The sequence below is a fragment of the Aythya fuligula genome, chromosome 3 (genome assembly GCF_009819795.1).
Source record: "Aythya fuligula isolate bAytFul2 chromosome 3, bAytFul2.pri, whole genome shotgun sequence".
Lineage (NCBI taxonomy): Eukaryota > Metazoa > Chordata > Aves > Anseriformes > Anatidae > Aythya > Aythya fuligula.
Window position 1 is genome coordinate 24,752,506 of NC_045561.1, and position 18,289 is coordinate 24,770,794.

General features: G+C 35.4%; 1 protein-coding gene across 3 annotated transcripts in view; it reads right to left on the reverse strand.

The window, feature by feature from the left end:
• The window catches only part of LYST (lysosomal trafficking regulator), an 81,117-nt gene that overhangs the window by 23,724 nt on the left and 39,104 nt on the right, over positions 1–18,289 (reverse strand). For all 3 annotated transcript variants that reach the window (XM_032183498.1, XM_032183497.1, XM_032183496.1), the window contains exons 17-30: positions 17,162–17,407; positions 15,715–15,888; positions 14,687–14,836; positions 13,924–14,061; positions 12,990–13,188; positions 11,274–11,405; positions 8,338–8,965; positions 7,691–7,868; positions 6,763–6,932; positions 5,087–5,317; positions 4,054–4,220; positions 3,431–3,583; positions 1,841–2,032; positions 1,057–1,235 (exon numbers count right to left, since the gene is read on the reverse strand). In XM_032183498.1, coding sequence (XP_032039389.1) covers positions 1,057–1,235; positions 1,841–2,032; positions 3,431–3,583; positions 4,054–4,220; positions 5,087–5,317; positions 6,763–6,932; positions 7,691–7,868; positions 8,338–8,965; positions 11,274–11,405; positions 12,990–13,188; positions 13,924–14,061; positions 14,687–14,836; positions 15,715–15,888; positions 17,162–17,407 — 2,937 coding nt within the window. The remainder of the gene's footprint in view (positions 1–1,056; positions 1,236–1,840; positions 2,033–3,430; positions 3,584–4,053; positions 4,221–5,086; positions 5,318–6,762; positions 6,933–7,690; positions 7,869–8,337; positions 8,966–11,273; positions 11,406–12,989; positions 13,189–13,923; positions 14,062–14,686; positions 14,837–15,714; positions 15,889–17,161; positions 17,408–18,289) is intronic.

The following is an 18,289-nucleotide window of genomic DNA, read 5'->3' on the forward strand; positions in this document are numbered from 1 at the left end:
CAAACTTATTGTTAAAATGAGCAAAATGTTAAAATGAGCAAAACTCCACAAAAACAGTGTTTAAACTAATTTACTGATTTATTACATATTAGAAGGCACTCTACTGAAAATAAAAGCATTTCGTTTTTCTAGTAAGATAAGCATTTTCCCTCGATCTGCCAATATTAGCAATGCAGCTCCTAGCTAAACTGGATGCTCAGTTAGAAGGACTATACAACAATCTAGAAAATGAACAGAGGGTTTAAAAATCAAAAGGGGTTTTGTTTAATACATAGCTCACATGTTAATCACTAGTTTCAGAATAATGGATTACTTCATATAAGGTTAGAAACCGGACATTTGATTGAGGTGCTGGAGCTCAAAGGAATTAGTAGTCTTTGGAAAATTCTACAAGTAAGGCATGATGAGAAGACCCCACAAACTTCATTTTCCAGAATTAGGGAGAAAAATAGATTGAACTATTTTTTTATAAAGATGACTTCAGGAAAATAAAGATGCAAGAAGCAATAAGCTAGATTTTCCAATATAATCATTTCAAATTACTCAAGTGAAACCTAGTCATCTTGGAAAGGCTGACAGGCTAACAATTGTATGGTAGAAAAGAAACTCTGTTCTTTGGCAATAATTTAAAAAAGGTTTGCCCCCCTAGTTACATCACCAATGTTATTTACATTTATAGTATATATAAATCACTCAAATTCTCCTTTTCATGCATCATCTGTAGATATATAGCAGACCTACTTTTATAGCGTCCAGGAACATACCTCAATATTTACGGGGAAAAAGTTGACTACAGAAATCTATCCAACCTTTGCATACTCATTCAACAATCAGAATTTTGCCAAGTGTTACAGTTAAATCAGGACAGATGCATTTATTATTTCACAACTTCAGAATAACTGGGAAGCTGAACAGTTTTTAACAATTCTACAGCTGGATTGAGAGAGGCAGCAAGAAAAACATTTTATGCCTAAAGCTTTCTGTCCTTAAAAGTTCCTTGTAAATGAACCTTATGAAATATGTTTTAATGGGGAAAACATCTAATTAGTAACTTACGAGGGATAGTTTGATTCCTTCCACCAACATTTTGAACATGTCTTTCAGAAAAGGATTTGTTCTGTTAGGCAGTTCTTGCTGGTTTTCTTCTTCAGGAACTTCCAGCTGGGATGCTGAAAGTCTGCTTTGACTTGTGGTTTCTGTTATACCCAGTAAATCAAGGCACTCTTCAGTAGATGCTTAAATTTTAAGAGGCACAAATAGGTCAGTACCATCTCAACCAAACTAATCCCATGTTCCTTCAAATGGCATTAAATCAAATATCATCTTTACTCCATTGTTTTAAGTATCAACATGTACTCCTTATTTCAATTCCCTTAGGTATCAGTTTATTCAGTATTCACAGTTAATCATGGAGCAGTTCAATTCTTTGTCCCACATGCTAAACTCTTGCTTCTGTGAAATTTTAACTAACCCCCCAAGTCATCATAGACTTGCTAACAAATTTAGCCGTTTCATAGAAACATGCAAACTGATAAATTTTAAAAGAGAAAGCAAGAGCTCCCTTTGTCAAACTTAGGCCTTCAGGTCATAATTCAGGCAGCTTAGATGAACTAATGTAGAAGTACAATACCTAGTTCAGTTCATTCAGATATTCAGGTTTGATTGTCAGTTATGTAATACTGACAAATTACTGAGAGTTTTATGTTTTTATAGTTAACTCCATTAAGCCAACATCAACAGCATTACATTTTTGAACACAAACTCTCCAAAAGCAAATATTGATTTTTCATACGGTACTGCACTGGCACTGTCAAAATAGAAATGTACAAAAAAACCCTACCTAAATAAATGAGTCTGTTAACAGCTAGGACAGTTAGCCTCTGTAATCTTTGTACAAATTCAGTCTCAGTGGCGTGGATAGGATGTTCTTGACTCATTCTTCGTTGCATCATCATGTTGAACTCCTCACTTGCTACTGAACGCATTTTCATCAGCAGAGCATCAGACTGAGCGAGTGAAAATTTTCTGGAACCTTGAAGCAGAGAAACATTAATAATACCCTACTATTAATAGCATCCTACTAAAACACACGAATTCACCACTCGGTTACTGCTTTTATCCAAACATTTTGCATCATTTCAGGAAATCAAGCATTTGAAATATGCTAATATTAAAGGGAAAAAGCATCATTTGAGTGTTTGCCTCTTTCTTTTAACGTTTTATATTTAAAAACATACAAAATTCAAGAAATGGCACCATAAAATGATTTAGTCTCAAGATCAGATTTATTGTGCAACTTATATATTTTTGTGCAAAGAAGTCACTCAATCCATTTTCACTGTGCAATTATGATAAAGGATGCATTAGTTTTTAATATGGTATTACTCACTTTTAATATCAGAAGCTGACTACCAACACAACTGAGGAGTCACTATATTAACTGTGTATAAACAAATGCATTTTGTACCACATGAGAACTATTTCTATCTTACCAGAACACTCCTTGGAAAAACAATTCTTGAAATGAACTGCTGAGCATTGACTGTACTTCATTCTTTTTGAAGTAACTACAACCACACACACACCCCTGGTGCCTTACTAGATTACCTCACAAATATTTTCACTGTATTTACTGGGCTGACGGAGAGGAGTCTCATAGGCTGACCATATTACGAAAAAGGTTCCCATAGAAAACAAGGAATAAAAGATTTTTTAAAAGAAGTGAAATACTTCAGGTTTTTAAATTACATCTTCTACACGCCTTAAATGTGGCTTCATTTAAACGCAACATACAAATTAAAGTTCCAGCCAGAAGAATCCAAAAGCTTTGCAGAATGATTCACAAACCATCCAATACAGACACAGTATTATTGTTAAACCTAGAACTGTACAAATGTTTTATGAAAGTTTCCATGGTAGAGTCCAGCTCCCCCACATTCCCAGCTGAATTTGCAGTGCCAGATGTTTCTTCAGGATAATCACTAATTAAAAGCTGTGCAACAGTGCAATCCCCACATTGTAGCTGCATTCAACTTAGAAGCACTTTTTTTTTTGTATTTCAATATTACTACGAAGTTAAGTACTATGAACTACCTTTAAAATGTTTTTACTATGCAACTTTCCAGTTGATATTCTCTTCCAAAGGTGGCAGTATCTGCCTTTAGAGACTAATGAGAAAGTTAACTGAAGTTTCAATTTCATACTCCCATTCTCCCCTTGTAATACAAAACCAAGTTTAAAATGGGTAGGTTACACTGTTCTAAAATATGATTAATATATAAAGCCAATAAATCATGATGTATTTTAGAGCAGTGTAATCTATACCCATTTTGAACTTGTGTTTTCATAGAAAAAGCAAAACAAGTTTTGTAGATATTTCATTAGTAACACAGAGACAAGAGTACAAGTATATTACACTTTTGCTACTAACCAGCAATGCCTTTACGCTTTTGAAACATTGCACGATGTGGTGCAGATAGGGATGGGACTGATCCAGCCTGCTCCTGAGCATCTTGGTTTGCTGTAGTTTTTATTAATTCAATAGCTGCTTGAAGAACTCTTAACTGCAGAGCAACTGCCATATCTACGGAAAGAGGCATAATAAAGGCCAAATGGCATGCTTTCTGTACAAGTCTAAGATTTTTTTCCAGATATTTGTTAAAAGTAAAAGAAAACAGTGTAAGAGGTAAAATTCTTGATTCCAAGAAATCATGTTGAAAGTCATCTCATCATTATACAAATGCATATGGTACAGAATTGAGTTCTCAACATAGAAGCCATAGAATTTAATTACTAGAAAATAAGCTCAATGAAACTTTACAGAAGGTTTCTATTTAAACATCCTGATCAAAGTCTTATGGTCATTGTTCATTTATATTAGCAGTACACAATTCTTTACCACAAGACAGGCTTCCAAGTAAGAGTAGTACTTTGAGAACCACTTAAAAGAAGATTCATCACCAAAAAATGCCCCTTCACCCTCAACTGGAAGATCAGTGGGGAAGGATTTACTTCTCCAGTCCTGTAACCCCAAAAAATAAGCAAATAACTTACTTTGCATTCTTGTATTTTTACTATTTTGAAGATGACCCAGCAGCACAATGAGGTCTTCAATAACACGAAAATATTGCGAACCCGAGGAGCTGCAGGCATGAATTGCAACTGCTACCAGCAACTGTTGTATATCGCATGCAAGCAACTTGTAGTCATTCAGGGGAATGCTGCAAAATTGTAATCATCAGAAACGTTACAATTTAGTAGATATAACCTGTACAATGACCTATTACTACTGCTCTTGCTACTTCTGCCAGCCATACCTACTATATTGTATTTAATTTGAAATTAGTACTTCTGAAGATATTACTGCTATAGGCTAGAAAATTGTAATCTAAGACTCTTTTCAGCCTTAACTTTTGCAAATTGAATGCCTGGAAAATCCTTGAGATAGATTAACATTAGGATTGTACAGAAGTTTTACTGGAAAAGTAGTATTTTTTTAAATGAGACTTATAAGATAAAGAACAGTTCTGAATCCTAAACTCCTCACAAGGGTGTCTCAAGAAATTCAGTTCAATCTCTTTCTGTAACCATGCTGAATTAAAACTATTGGATAAAGGAAATCTGGCTACTTCTTCAGCATATGAACTAATGAAGTACAGGCACAAAACCCCCACCTCTCCTTCCTTTACCGTATAGTTTCTTCAGTAAGTACAGAATATTTATAATTAAATCATTTGACCTACTCAGAATCTCAAATATTAAAAACAGGTAGCACAGGAGGGACACTTCTGCAGTTCTGACATTGTCAACAGATATGGTAGAATGCTACCATCTCCTGGGCCCTACCTAAAAGCTTAGGGTACTCAAAGGATACTTCACAACCAGTGTGTTCTATTATTTAAACTAAGTATCTAAATATTAACTTTCATTTGGAGGTGTAGTTAAAAGCTGAAGACTTCAAAAGCAGTTTATTTTCTACACGTTCACTAAACATTTCAAAAGTTAAATAAGGATACTATATACTTCAGTTTTTGCTTCTCTAAAGGTTGTGTCTGGGTTATTTTATAGCAACAGATAAAGTACTCACTTTGTTTCCAGTCCATTAAGAGCAGCCAGTGTATTACACAATACATACAGCAAACCATTATCAAGCAGCAGGTCTGCAACTTTTGAGCAGGAATTTATAATTTGCAGCAGGAGACAGAAGCAGTTATGCAGCAGAACATTATCGTACAAAGAGTTCTCTATTAGACCCAGGACAGGAATGACACACCATTTTTGAAAAAGTCCAACATTCTTGACATCTTCCAGATCAAACCTGTTGAAATAAATACAAGTCAGTCTAACATCTTTACATAGCAACCTAGTGTATGCAGCTATTATAATTAGTAATATATTATTAATGCTGGAATACCAGTCTATACTAGCACTTTGGCAAAGATGTAGATACCAATTTCTTACATTTCATTGCAGTACCACAGAAAACAAGAGCAAAATAAAACACTTTGTAAGGAAACAAAGTATCTAAAAGCATATGTAGTACTTCACCTTACTACAAATGATCTACAGTATGGATTTTATGCAAGCATGTTTTTTTGATCAGTGTACAAGAATGACTTTCTTTCCAGTAATATTACAACTAGCACAGACATCAAGAAACCAGATACACCTTGGCATCAGTACAATATTGACTTGAGAGCAGGTTTGATGCCTTATATCCATTAGTGGTGAGGTTTAGATCAAAGTCTGGCAATTTCTGGCTTATTTCAATTGTAGAATTTCAAATCAGAGTTTCAGGCCTTGTATTACTTGTGCATTAACAAACTCGATTACTTGAAGGTAGCAAACATCTTATCACATGACTGCTATGTACCATCCTAAACTAACCTGAGCCATAAGAATTAACTTTCCAGCCCCACAATGGGTTCTGAGGAAATAACTAGCCCCAAAGCAGAGAACTGTTAAGGAGCCAAAAGGCTTAAGTCTTGCAATTAAACAGGAACATTTTTGGAGTGAAGACCATGCCAACAGACAGAAGCCATTACAAATCCCGCAAAGAAGGCAACTGAAAAGGAGCTTTTTTGAAGATTTATGCATTGCTTGCTGACTGTACTTGGATGTGTGTCCTCCCTGTACAATCACTAAGTAGTCAAGCTAATTCTAAAATATATAAATTTCTTAGAAAGTTAATGTTCTGCTTGAAGGTAATCTGTTCCTACCAATATGGGGTAGCTCATCAGTTCAAGTAAATAGCACTTCTGTCATATTAGCCCTAAAGAAAAAAGAGATTTATAGCCAGCACCAATCCAAGGAAACAAGTAGCATCAAGCTTTTTCCTTAATCACTTACCAAAGTCCAGTAGCAGCAGCCTAGTGACCACTGCTTAAAATTCCCAAGGATAGAAATCATTGTTTCACATAGGATCAGAGAAGAATAGGATGTGTTAAACTGACTACAGTAAATTCAAAGTGCAAAGGCCTTCGAGGTCCTCTGAAGTGCTGAGGGTTTAGAACATCCTGACAGCACCCATGAGATGAAGTTGTTTATCAAAAGCTTAAGGACCATACAATAGCTTTAAGTGGTCTAATGCACTTGAAAAATGTTAAAGCAGTGTTAAAACATGTAAAATATTTGAAGAACTTTGCTTTATGGAAGGAAAAAATAGTACTTAGGAAGCTATTACATCTTTGCCTTCAGCAAGAAAGTGCACTACTTTTAGTTTAAATGTTAAGTTACAGGATACAAAAGCAAAGCATTACTTACTCTTCATCCAAGCCAACGGAGCGGCCAAAGAGCATTTCCAAAAAGCACTCTACAACTTCCTGAGTCCCCTGGTGAAGGTAGAGCTGGTTAGCAAGCAAGGAGAAGCCACGATTCTTTAGGAACTTCTCCTTCTGCTCCCTCCTTGCTCTGTTGAAATATGCATCCAACAACTAAAAATAAATATATAATTACAACATAAGATGTACATATTTAACAACTTGCCTAAAAGTTTAGTTCTTGCCTACAATTTAAACAGTTTGAAATCAATGATTTTTAAAATTCCAGATTAAAAACTAATTGTTTTTACATTGCAACTCTGGTCTAAACTGCCTTGCTACACCCATCACAGCTGAATTTATTTATTTTTTAAACTCCAAAAACTATTTTAGGTTCCTAGTCAAGTTCAAGGGAGATCAAGTCACATACATAACAGGTACAGAACCACAGAATGGCTTGGGTTGAAGCAACATTAAAGATCATCTAGTTCAAACCCCACACACACTCCCCCTACCATAGGCAGGGACACCTCCCACTAGACGAGGTTGCTCAAAGCCTCTTTCAGCCTGACTTTGAACATTTCCAGTTTCTCTGGGCTACCTGTTCTAGTCTCTCACCACCCTTATCATAAAAAGATTTATTCCTCTATATCCAGTCTAAATCTACAGATACATTCGAACTTTGTGTATTAAGCCTTCCATCCTAGTGTGTAAGCTCTCTGGCTTAGATCACAAATTATATTTCTGTTGATAGATTCTTTTGGCTTGCTGGTGTTTTGTTTCAAACCATAGGGGTGGAAATAGATTTTAAAATTCAGAAGTCCACAAAAATGAAGAAATTGTTATTTTTTATTTTACTTTCATGTTTTTGACAAAGTAAGCTCACAACTAGCTGACAACTTCTTAGTTGAACACATTTTATATTGGCTTACTTTAATGACGCCTTGCTGTATGAGAGGAGATGGGTGGTTCACAAGAACTATGAGATAATCAGGTTGGATAAGTTTGTCCATCACATCTTCCAGCATGACATCTGGTAATATTAGGAGAACTCCACGCAAGAGGTCATATAATCCACAACAGACAAGCACAATACAGTCTTCTGTACATCTGAACACAAAGAAATGCATTTTACCTCAGTTTGTTGTCTACAACAGGAAACCTTAAGAAATGCATAACTGTTGGTTACTATTTGGGTGGACAGCATGGGGGGATTTGGCAAATGTTTAACCAATAGTTCTATTACCACTCTTTACTAATACCTATTTTTGACAATAAATAACAGAAGTGTAATGTGACCAGAATGACTACATAGGTTTTTGGGGAGCTACCATAAGTTCACACTCCTACTGTAGGTAGTATAAAAATCCCCAATGTTAAGAATTCTCTATATAAATGTAAAATTCGAAAAGGTACAATTCTGTAGACTACCAAGCTTAATGAATTGGTTTATTACAGCCACTGAAAACATACTCTTAATTTTTAGACTTATTTATGTAGGATAGTAATCAAGAACATTGTGAAATTAAAGCTTTCCCTGATATACTGAGCTACTGTTGATTTATTTTTTTCTTCTTACCTCTCATCAGAGCTTTCATATGTTTTTCGGGTATTCTCATTAGATGAGGAAAAAGCAAGACTCTCCCATTCCTCAGGAAGTACATTCTTGTCAGCAAAGCTTGGCCAGCGAGCAATGGCTGATGATCCTCCATGAACAGAAAACGCTAAGCCCAGCCCTGCAAAATTACTCTGACTCCTCTGAAGTGAAGTCAGTCCTCTCAGATTGTCTGGACGACGCAGCAATGGCTCAGCTGCAGCACCACCTTCATTACATTTCAGGTCCACATCTGCTTCTTTACTCTCAAACACATTTTCAGATAACTCCTCTTCTTTTGGAATGTCTTCAAATGTTTCAACAGATGTTAATTCTGAGTCACAAACCGTTTTTGCAGACTCACAACTGCTAAGGAAGTCTTCTTGTACTCTCTTTATGGTTTCAGAATGCGTTACAAAACCAGTTTTATCCTGAAGATCAATGTAGTCATGCTTGCCAATATTCTGCAGATCATCAATGCTCCTCAATCTTTCAATTAGTCTTTTTTGATGTACTTGAGGTGACAAAGTAGGAGATGCTGGTAAGCTTTTGCATAGCCTTTTAGGTACTTGATAACTTATCTCCTGCTGTACGGTAGCTTTGGAAGTGTTTTCTAGAGAAATAAGGGTATATTTAGCTTTGTTTTTTGCACTCAGAACAGGCTTTTCACTCACTGTTACATTCCACGTGAAAATACAGCAACGTCTAAACTAGTCTTATGCAGCAAAATTGGTTTAAAAACTGGCGTAGCTCAGATTTGGCCAAGTGATCAAGTAGAGATACTAAGCTATCATGCACCCAAAAAACTGGCAAGATAAAACTGAAAGATGTATGAATTGCAAAATAGTTTTTGCATGTAAGTCCAAGTCTCCCAGATTTATATTCTGATCCTCTCAACCAACCCTCAGTAGGGATTTATTCAGAATCACAGGACCACTGAGGGCAGAAAGCACCTCTGGAAACTGTCTAGTCCAACCTCTGTTCAAAGCAAATTCAAAGAGTAGGTTGCTCTTTTCTCCGTTGTAAGAGGCCCAATCTACCAACATGTTTCAGTGGATAACAGCAAACTGCTCACCTACTAATTTTAACCTTTTTGCACCAAGCCATTTTGTGTATTTCAGATCTGTAATGAATTATTAAATGTTTTATTTAGCATAGTAGTCTGCTTTTAATGGCACATTTTAGCCTGAAGCAGTCCTACTTCCAGAGCACATTATAGATGTCACCATAACATTTTCAAGAGGGAAAGCAGTAAGTATGCCAGCCTGGTAGAGGATGCCTTCTGATAGTCTAGGAAAAGGAGACTGAGTTGGAAATGTTTTGAAAACTATGAACTAATTAGTACTAGGGCAATAGTTTTGACTAGTACTGATACAATGACAACGCATCAGAATATTTTTGTGAATTATATGTAACATACAGAGAACATGAATATATACATGCATACACAAATACATTCAACTAGACTGACCTGTCCTGTACATAACAGAAATGATCCACATAGCTGCAGTCTTACAGCCAAGCTTACACAAATTTGCAGATACTATATACAACTGCAAACACACAAGTAAGTAGCAAGTTGTCTAATAAGAATGCCATTTGAAATATTTTACCTAAATTTAAAAATTCAAATTCATAATCACAACGTGAACACCTACTTTCACAAAAATTTATGATGAGCATTCCTCTGGTGCACATGAATAGTCTTCATTCATGTACAAGAGTTCGGTACTATTGATATGAAAAAGTACTCTGTTTAAGAGAGTAAGATTTCATATATCATCTAAATATGGGAGAATGACCAACTCTATACACAACTCTGGTCTGCTCTTTATATCACTGCCTTCAGTAAAGGATTTAAACTAAGTATTTCAATGCACTGTTTGAAAACTATTTGATTTTCTAAGCAAAGGACCAACAAAACACCAATTGTAAAAGTATTAAGTCGGTTATATACAGAGTATAGCTAAGTCATACACAATCTGAAATATAATGCAGTTAAATCCAAGAACAGAGTAATCTTCCATTCCTGTTTTGTATAAACTGACAAACTTGCATTTTTGTTTGGAAAATATTTCTCATTGTTGAAGAGTTTAAATAAAGGCTTAAGCATAAGTTACATGTTTTAGCTTTCATTTCACAGGTGGTTTGTCAATTGTATATGCAAAACAGTGTAAAGTGTGACTAAGAAATTATCCAATAAGGCTGAAAATACTACCCTGGACAACAAGCTAACTGACAAGTTACCATTGTAAACTAGTAAATTCACACTACTTCATAGATTTGGACTACTTCAACATCTGTAGTAGAAAAATTCAAAAGCGATTAAAGCAGTTATTTCCACAGCCCATGACTTGCTTAGCATGCTATATAATGAGGCTGTTTCAAGAAAGCTATTCACTCTTAATTTATATAAAGCATGTAAAGAACAAGTTATATCTTGGTTCTCATCTTCTCTCATGTAAGGACAGTATATATACCTGCAGTATAATTAAATGCCAATATTTTAATACTACATTTAGATGGAGATTAAGAATTATGTACAACTGAAGTATCAGCTTAATACCTTCTGCACAGACAAGATAGCTGCCTATAGCTTACTATTTTAACTATTGCCTAGTTAAGGCATTCTCACATCTCTAGCAAGCCTATACAACAAAAGAATTTATTTAGCTGGCCCACTTCACTGCCTGAGCCATTAGCATTGCAATTTGTCTCTACCTGAGAAAAAAGAGCAGTTGAGGCAGCCTGTTCTATTCAACTGAATTCTTACTCTGCTGTTCAGACATCAAACTGAACAAACTGAGGGGTGATGGTGGCAGTAGGGGGCTTAGTAAGAAAGACATGGAAAAGTAACACTTTAAGGCACTCTACAAAGAACTGTCTTAATGTCCTTATGTGTTTTTCCAGCATTGTTTTACCTTCAAGTGGTAGAGCTGCAAAACCAGTTGGAGTCGTAACCACAAATGCTGAACTGTCTACTGACTTCCCACCACTGCTGGAATTTCTTAGGTACATAAGGGATTCAACTTTCTCCTGAAAAATTTTGCCATCTAGAAGGAAAAGGGGAAAAGTTACATAAAAGCATAGTAAGTTCACATTCTTGATATATTAAAATTCTTATTCAGGTTACATAAAAGTTGATCACTACAGGCTAGTGAGAAATGTTTGACTCACTAGCATCTGAGGAAAAAAATTTGAGACCAACTTTTTTTTGTTTCTTTTGGTAACGTATCTTCAAATTTTACTTCAGAACATTGAAAATATTAAGTTGTTCTAGAGTAACTATCTTTAAAGATGGTCCTCACTTGCATACTGCCAGTAATAAGTAACATGGACTTTTTGCCATGTCAAGACAGATGACTGTTTATGTTCATCTAATAAAACTCTAAGTATAAAAAAAATGAGTTCTACTTTTACTCTGTTTTACATCTATTAATTTTAGAGGATAGATAAGAAAAACAACCATACTGTCTTTGGACACACAACAGTTACTAAAACTGGAGGTACACTGGCACCTGCATCAGAAGAAAAATTTTCTAACTGGTTAAATTTTCAATCTTGGCATAGTTTACAGCTGAAGTCATACAATGCTAATATTAATCTTGTTATTATGTTGCTAAATGCCAAAACATTTAACAAGCAGCAGTGATTACATAAAAGTGGCAGGAAAATGCTTCCTAATTGTAATTTAGATCTGGAAACAGCTTGGTTGCAGTTTTCATTGACTTTAGTTTATAATTTACATAGAAAATCTATGAACATTATAGGACTCTTGTGGTATTATACTATTTTCTGTTCATTTCCCTAGAGGAACTTTCTGTAAAAAGTTTTATTTACATTGGAATTCCTGATAGATTGATTCTCAGAAATGACCATTTTTTTTAATATATTTTTTTTAAACGAGATAGCCTTTCTTAACAAATTTGCATTGTAGGCCTACTGACAGCTGCGTCAGATCAGCTTCATCTGAGTTCCAGTTTTAAGTGTTTGCATACAGCAGCAATAATTGAAATCCTGTGAGGTACACTAATAAATGGAATTGGGCAACCTTCATTATTTTTTAAACCTGTAGTGCAGAATTACTTTTACTTCACTTGGTATCTGTGATATACAAGCAAATACATACTATGAAACATTCCAGCTAAACTTTTTCACTAGAACCCCAATTGCCTAAATAATGTTGTCTTTCTTGGAAATATACTCAAAATGAGTGCATTATTGGTGTGTTATAGTCCTCTGAGCCTAAGCTTTTGACGCTGCAAAACCATATATATCTAGGATTTACCAAATTTGCAGGCATTCATGGGTATCATGTCTCTACAGGAAACTGTTATGTATTACAGTTAGCAGCAAACTTTCAAGAAAATTAAAGACAAACACCAGGGCCATTATCTGTAGCTCTAAACGGAAGAAAGCTCTCCTAGTAAACCAAGCCAAGTCTAACTAGAATGTCTTTCAATACAGTGAAATACTTTAAGTCAGTAGTTTTGTAAATAAAGTTACAATATAGCAACCAAAAAAAGATACTCAGAAAGCAATAGTCTGTAACAGTGATACATACATTTATATACACACACACACCTCAGTAGAATTTTATCTTAATGTCCATTTCTAGTTAAACACAAAATATCTACCTATGTGCAGTGAAAAGTAGAAGTTGGTAGGATTGTGACAAACATATGTATTAGTGGGAGGGTGAACGGCTAAGAGAAAATTGAAGACCAGTGTCAGCAGTTCCAGGTCTGGGGGAGATCCAAGCACTTCTTCAATTATTTTCACAAATGACCTACAAACCTCCCGAGGCAGGGATGCAAGGTGCCCTTCTTTATGCTCCTAGAAAGAAAGAGCAGTACAACTAAGTTATTTGTATTTTTAATTTGACAGTTTAACTATCATGCTATACCAGGAGAACAAACAGGTATGAAGGCGGTTAGAGAAATACTTTTTTATTTCACATCTAACTGCCTTCAGATTGAGGAAAAAAATCTTAACTCGTTAAGAAGTCTGCAGAGATTTCAGTAAGATTTTGGTCATCACTAATTAGGGACATGCTTCTGAAAATATACTAAGACAGTTCGTGTCACATTTAATTTGTGTGATTTCCAAGAAGTCTATTACTAAACCAGAAAGGTACTAGTTTCTAAGGACAGAGAGGCAGGCGGTAACATTCTCCTATGACCCATATATATTTCTCGGTAATGAAGACTTGATGATGGTAAAACTAGTGAGAGGCATCTTAGGCCTGTACAAAAGGTTCACAGTTTGTTTCAGCTCCTCCTCACACATGGATTTCACAAGTAAGCCTGTGTCTAGGCTTTCGATTAGTAGCATATGGTTAAAACCACTTGTTCCTTCTGTCCATCAGGAAAAACAGCATTGTGCTCTCATTAGGGAACTGTATCAGTTTACAGCAACAGTGCCTGTTGTAGAGGATGAAAGCAGTCTGGAAGCACAGAGGACAGTCTACTGCATTCACTTTTTTTCCCTATAGCATGCAGTTCCGTATTTTTTCATTAAGTAAAACCAAGTACTTGCCAAGCACAAAATAGGATTTCAAATCGGAATTACCTGCAGAACCTGGCAAGTTAACAGGAAGTGATGTACCACTTGAGCTTTCAACAGCTGTTTAATGTTAAACATCTGTTGGTGGTGGTTAGCTCTGATAAGGATTTCTAGAGCTGCTAACAGAGTTTCCCAAACACCTTGCTGAAAAACAAACAGAACAGGAACATAGCTTACTACCTATTGCTGAATCTATCCTGAGAATAAAAACAACTAACAGATAAGAAACAGACAAATTAACTTAATCTTTTTCACAGCAGCAAAACTAAGTGATTGCAAAGAGTCAGGTCAGAACTAGAAACTATCAGAAGAGTTTGCAATTTATCACATTTTAGTGATTAAAGCTAAAAAAAAAATTACACCTTAAAATAAAGGACACACAAAATGTGTTTTAGGTAACACCAGATGGTTGTTTCGTTTTTGTTTTTAATTCCAGGGGGAAGCTGAACATTTTCCTCAGTCACACCAAGTTTCTCTTGAAAACTTGTTGGAAAGGATGAAAAACAATCAACTAACAAGTAATTTATATACACTGCATCTATAGATTTTAATACACTAAGGCAGCCTGCAATATTGATACTGGGAGCTAAAAGCTACTACCAGCTACTTAAAGAAAAATAAGGACCATTAATTTTTTAATAATTTTTATTAATTAATTTTAGATGTCACTAATTACTGAAGTTTCCTAAACTGCAGAAATTCATTTCAGAGGTCAGAACACTTGTTAAATTTGGCTTTCAGACAATCTTTCCAAAAAGAAAGTAATTACCTTTGCTTTAGACCATATCTTCCAGTCAAGCAGTAGCTTTTCTAACAATTCAACATCTTGGATAACTGCTGTAGAATCCGTGTCAAGCATGAATTGCCCATTCTCATTTATATACAGAATCTCACCACTGCAGCATCCTTCAAGGAGAGTCTTAAAGAAGCGGAGAAGGGAATTTAGATTAACCACAAAACAGAACAGTTGTCCTATCAGATTTATCAAAAACCTTTAAAGACACATCAGCCTCTTGACAGGGAAGGCGCAAGTCTACCTGGCCAACCTGCAAAATAATTTCAGTTTAGTCACCTCACTGGATTCATTGTAGAGGCCTTATAGCACCAGTACACAAATTCTGAAAAATTTCAGGTGTTTTGAGTGCCAAAATAGGCACTTTTGAAAGACGCTTTTAATAGCCTTGATCAGGACTTTTCAAGTGAAGCTTCATGATTTGAGAATTACAATCACACCTAAGCTCTTAAACTGCAGAAAGCTATACAGCAAAATACCTCTAGGTGTTTTCATGATCCATGTACAACTAGATTACCCATTAAAAACAAGCTTCTAAAAGTTATTGCCAAGATGCTTCAGACAACCAGCAGTTCATTTATCTATTTAAAGATGCACTCACACACTTCTGGCCACTTATCCATCTTACAGCATGATGGTACAAATAGAACAGGGTTCATTCACTGCGCGCACGTTTTTCTACCTGGCCACTATAACTAAAAACAAAAATAGAATCCAACTTGCTGTTCATTGCTTAGAAGTTTAAGTTTACTTCAGAGTCTTTGCTCTCAGAGAGAAGTTGCATTTTTTCCCATCCCCTTTGAAATCAGAATCTTTCAACATTTCCTTTTTCTCTGCTCACCCATCAGTAGTTTCTAGTTCAAGACGAAAACAATCCTGAACTGAACCGGCTCCAAAGCACTGTTCTACTTTCGCAAAGACAGCTTCAGATGTAGAATTAAAGTCACAAAGAAGTTCTAAGTTTGTGCTAGCATTAACAGAATCAGGTTTAAAGAGTGCTCTACCTTCAGCATGCGAAATCCAACAATGCATTTTGGTTTGATCAACACTCGATGAATCATGGAATAACCATTACAATTTTTCATCTCCTGTATTCTCTGTTGATTGTATTTTGTTAAAGACAGTATAAGTTGCAGTGCTAAAGCTTGAGTGTCTTCACAGCTGCTGATCTCTACAACCTGAAAAAACAAGTTTAATAGAACACTTTACATGAGAAATGTTTAGAAAAAAGCCTTAGAAATTATTTGTGGCAGTCTCAAGCCATAACTTCTGGATTAAAGATTGTCAGATGACATATGTTACTATTTCTAAATATATATGCATATTCAGTGAGGAAGCTGCAGGCTGCCAGGAGGCCTCCCCTCTGCTCTGGGCTGAACAAACCAAGGGATCTCAGCTGCTCCTCGTACATCTTGCCCTCTAGACCTTTCACCGTCTTCATAGCCCTCCTCTGGATGCTCTCAGTTTTGCCTTTCATTTATGAATTTGGTTAAACTTTTAATTTAAGGTTCCTGCTGGCATAGACTACACCAACATTTGATTGTAAGTGTCTACATACAAGTTTTATTTTGTCCATAAAAAGCATGCACAAACATGCATTATATAGTACCACAAATAAGAATTTTCTCTTCAGATTTCACTATCAATATTAAAACTTAGCAGGCAGTATTTCCATAACCAGAAGCCGCAACACCTGTCTCTAGTTTAATGTGCACTGATTAATCTCCATATATACTTTTTAGAAAACTGTTTCCACAGATGCACGCAAAACAAGTTTTAGGCCTGCATTAGTATTCTGAGGGAACTAACACTACAGAGACTCCTAGCATGGGTATTTGGCTTTTCACATACAGGCCCTAGTAAAGTAGTAATTAAGCTTCATAGCCTTAGTATTTTGGAAATTAAATTATTGGACAGGTTAAGCCTTGAACATTGCTAAAAGACTTGCTTTCAAAAAAGACCTCAGATTTTATTAGATAAAAAGTTCTGCACGCTAAGTAGTTATACATTTCTTCATACTTGCATTATGAATATCCTGTGTTTCAAGCATTAGAGATGCAATGCATTCAAGGACTTTTAAAAATATTAATCAATACTTAGATTTAAAAATTAGAAACCAAAAAATACAGCCAGCTCTACAATACTCCTAAAAATAAGTTATTTTGACATTTAGAAGCCCCATCTCTAAATCAGAACACATCTTGTACATACAAGCTATATTATAAAAAGCATTACATAATTCAGTTCAGCTTCCTGTTTAAGACAACCTTATGATGCACTCTTACAACAGATTCCTTCCACAAGTTTTCTTTAAAAATAAAAAATATCACATGCAGACTTGTAATTGACATGAATTAGGTAGCTGGAATATGTTACTTGCTACCCAAGATCAAAGGAAAGCCTTATACAGGCAATCATATGCATGCACTCCCCCTCCTCCAGCTCCCTTACCCTAGCAAAGAGGAAAACAAATGCACCAGTTCCTCCAATTTCATGTAGGATACCCTGGAGAGTTTTATATTCAACAGGCTGAAGTGTTTTCAAGTGATGAGAATCCAATACATTGCTCTGAACTTCTTTTAAACTGAAGGGTCTCTGAGAAGGAACAGTCTTCACTTGACCTTTCAGTCTAATAACAGGTTCATATATGGTATACTGACCAGGGCAGCACGTGGTATAAACAACAGCAAGACTTTCCTGAAATACAAGAGGTTTATTAGCCAAAAAATTAAGATAGTTGAACTGATTTAATTAAAAGAACACATACAGACACCTAACAGCAAATAACAGCAACCTCAACGATTCATTTCTGCTTTACCATTCGTATGCACTAAGTTTTGTACAGATACGCATGTACTAAAATGCAACAGAACTAAATTTAAGAAATCTTTGTCATGTTTTCTTAACTTCCTTGGCTGTAACTAAAAAACATACACCAAGGATCAGTTTCCTGTTATCACCTGAAAAACAATCACAACTATTTTGCAAAAAAGGTAACAAATTTGAATGAAAATAAACATACTGAAATATCAGAAAGGGAAACAAACTTGCCTAAAAGTGGAAGAATGACCAAGTCCAAAATATAGAGTAACTGCTATTTTTCAAAATATCTCCAAAACATTTAGTTTTAAGTCAGTTCTTCAATCAGCTTCACCATTATAAAATGGGTGTCAATAGAAGATTTATACATAATTTACACATAAGGCTACAGAAGTTGTTTTTACTGATGAAAAGACTAAATCAAAAAAATCAAACCTATCAGAAGTAACCAACTCATTTTCACAGAAAATGAAAACTGGCTGTGTCTATTTATTTCACATAGAGGCTACAATAGAGTAATTACATTTAAGGCATTTGTTCTATGCAGAAGTACAGAGATGGATTTTTCACTTGAACATATAGCTTTATTCTGGTTATTCACTGTAGTACCAGTTAGTTTACTAATTGGTACTAATGTTTACAAGAACTACATCCAGAAAGATCCTTTGCCTAAAGCTACAGAGCTGCTGTAGAACTATACCAGAAAATTCCCTCTAGTGGGAACAATTCATACAACAGGAGTTACCTGTATGAGGACAA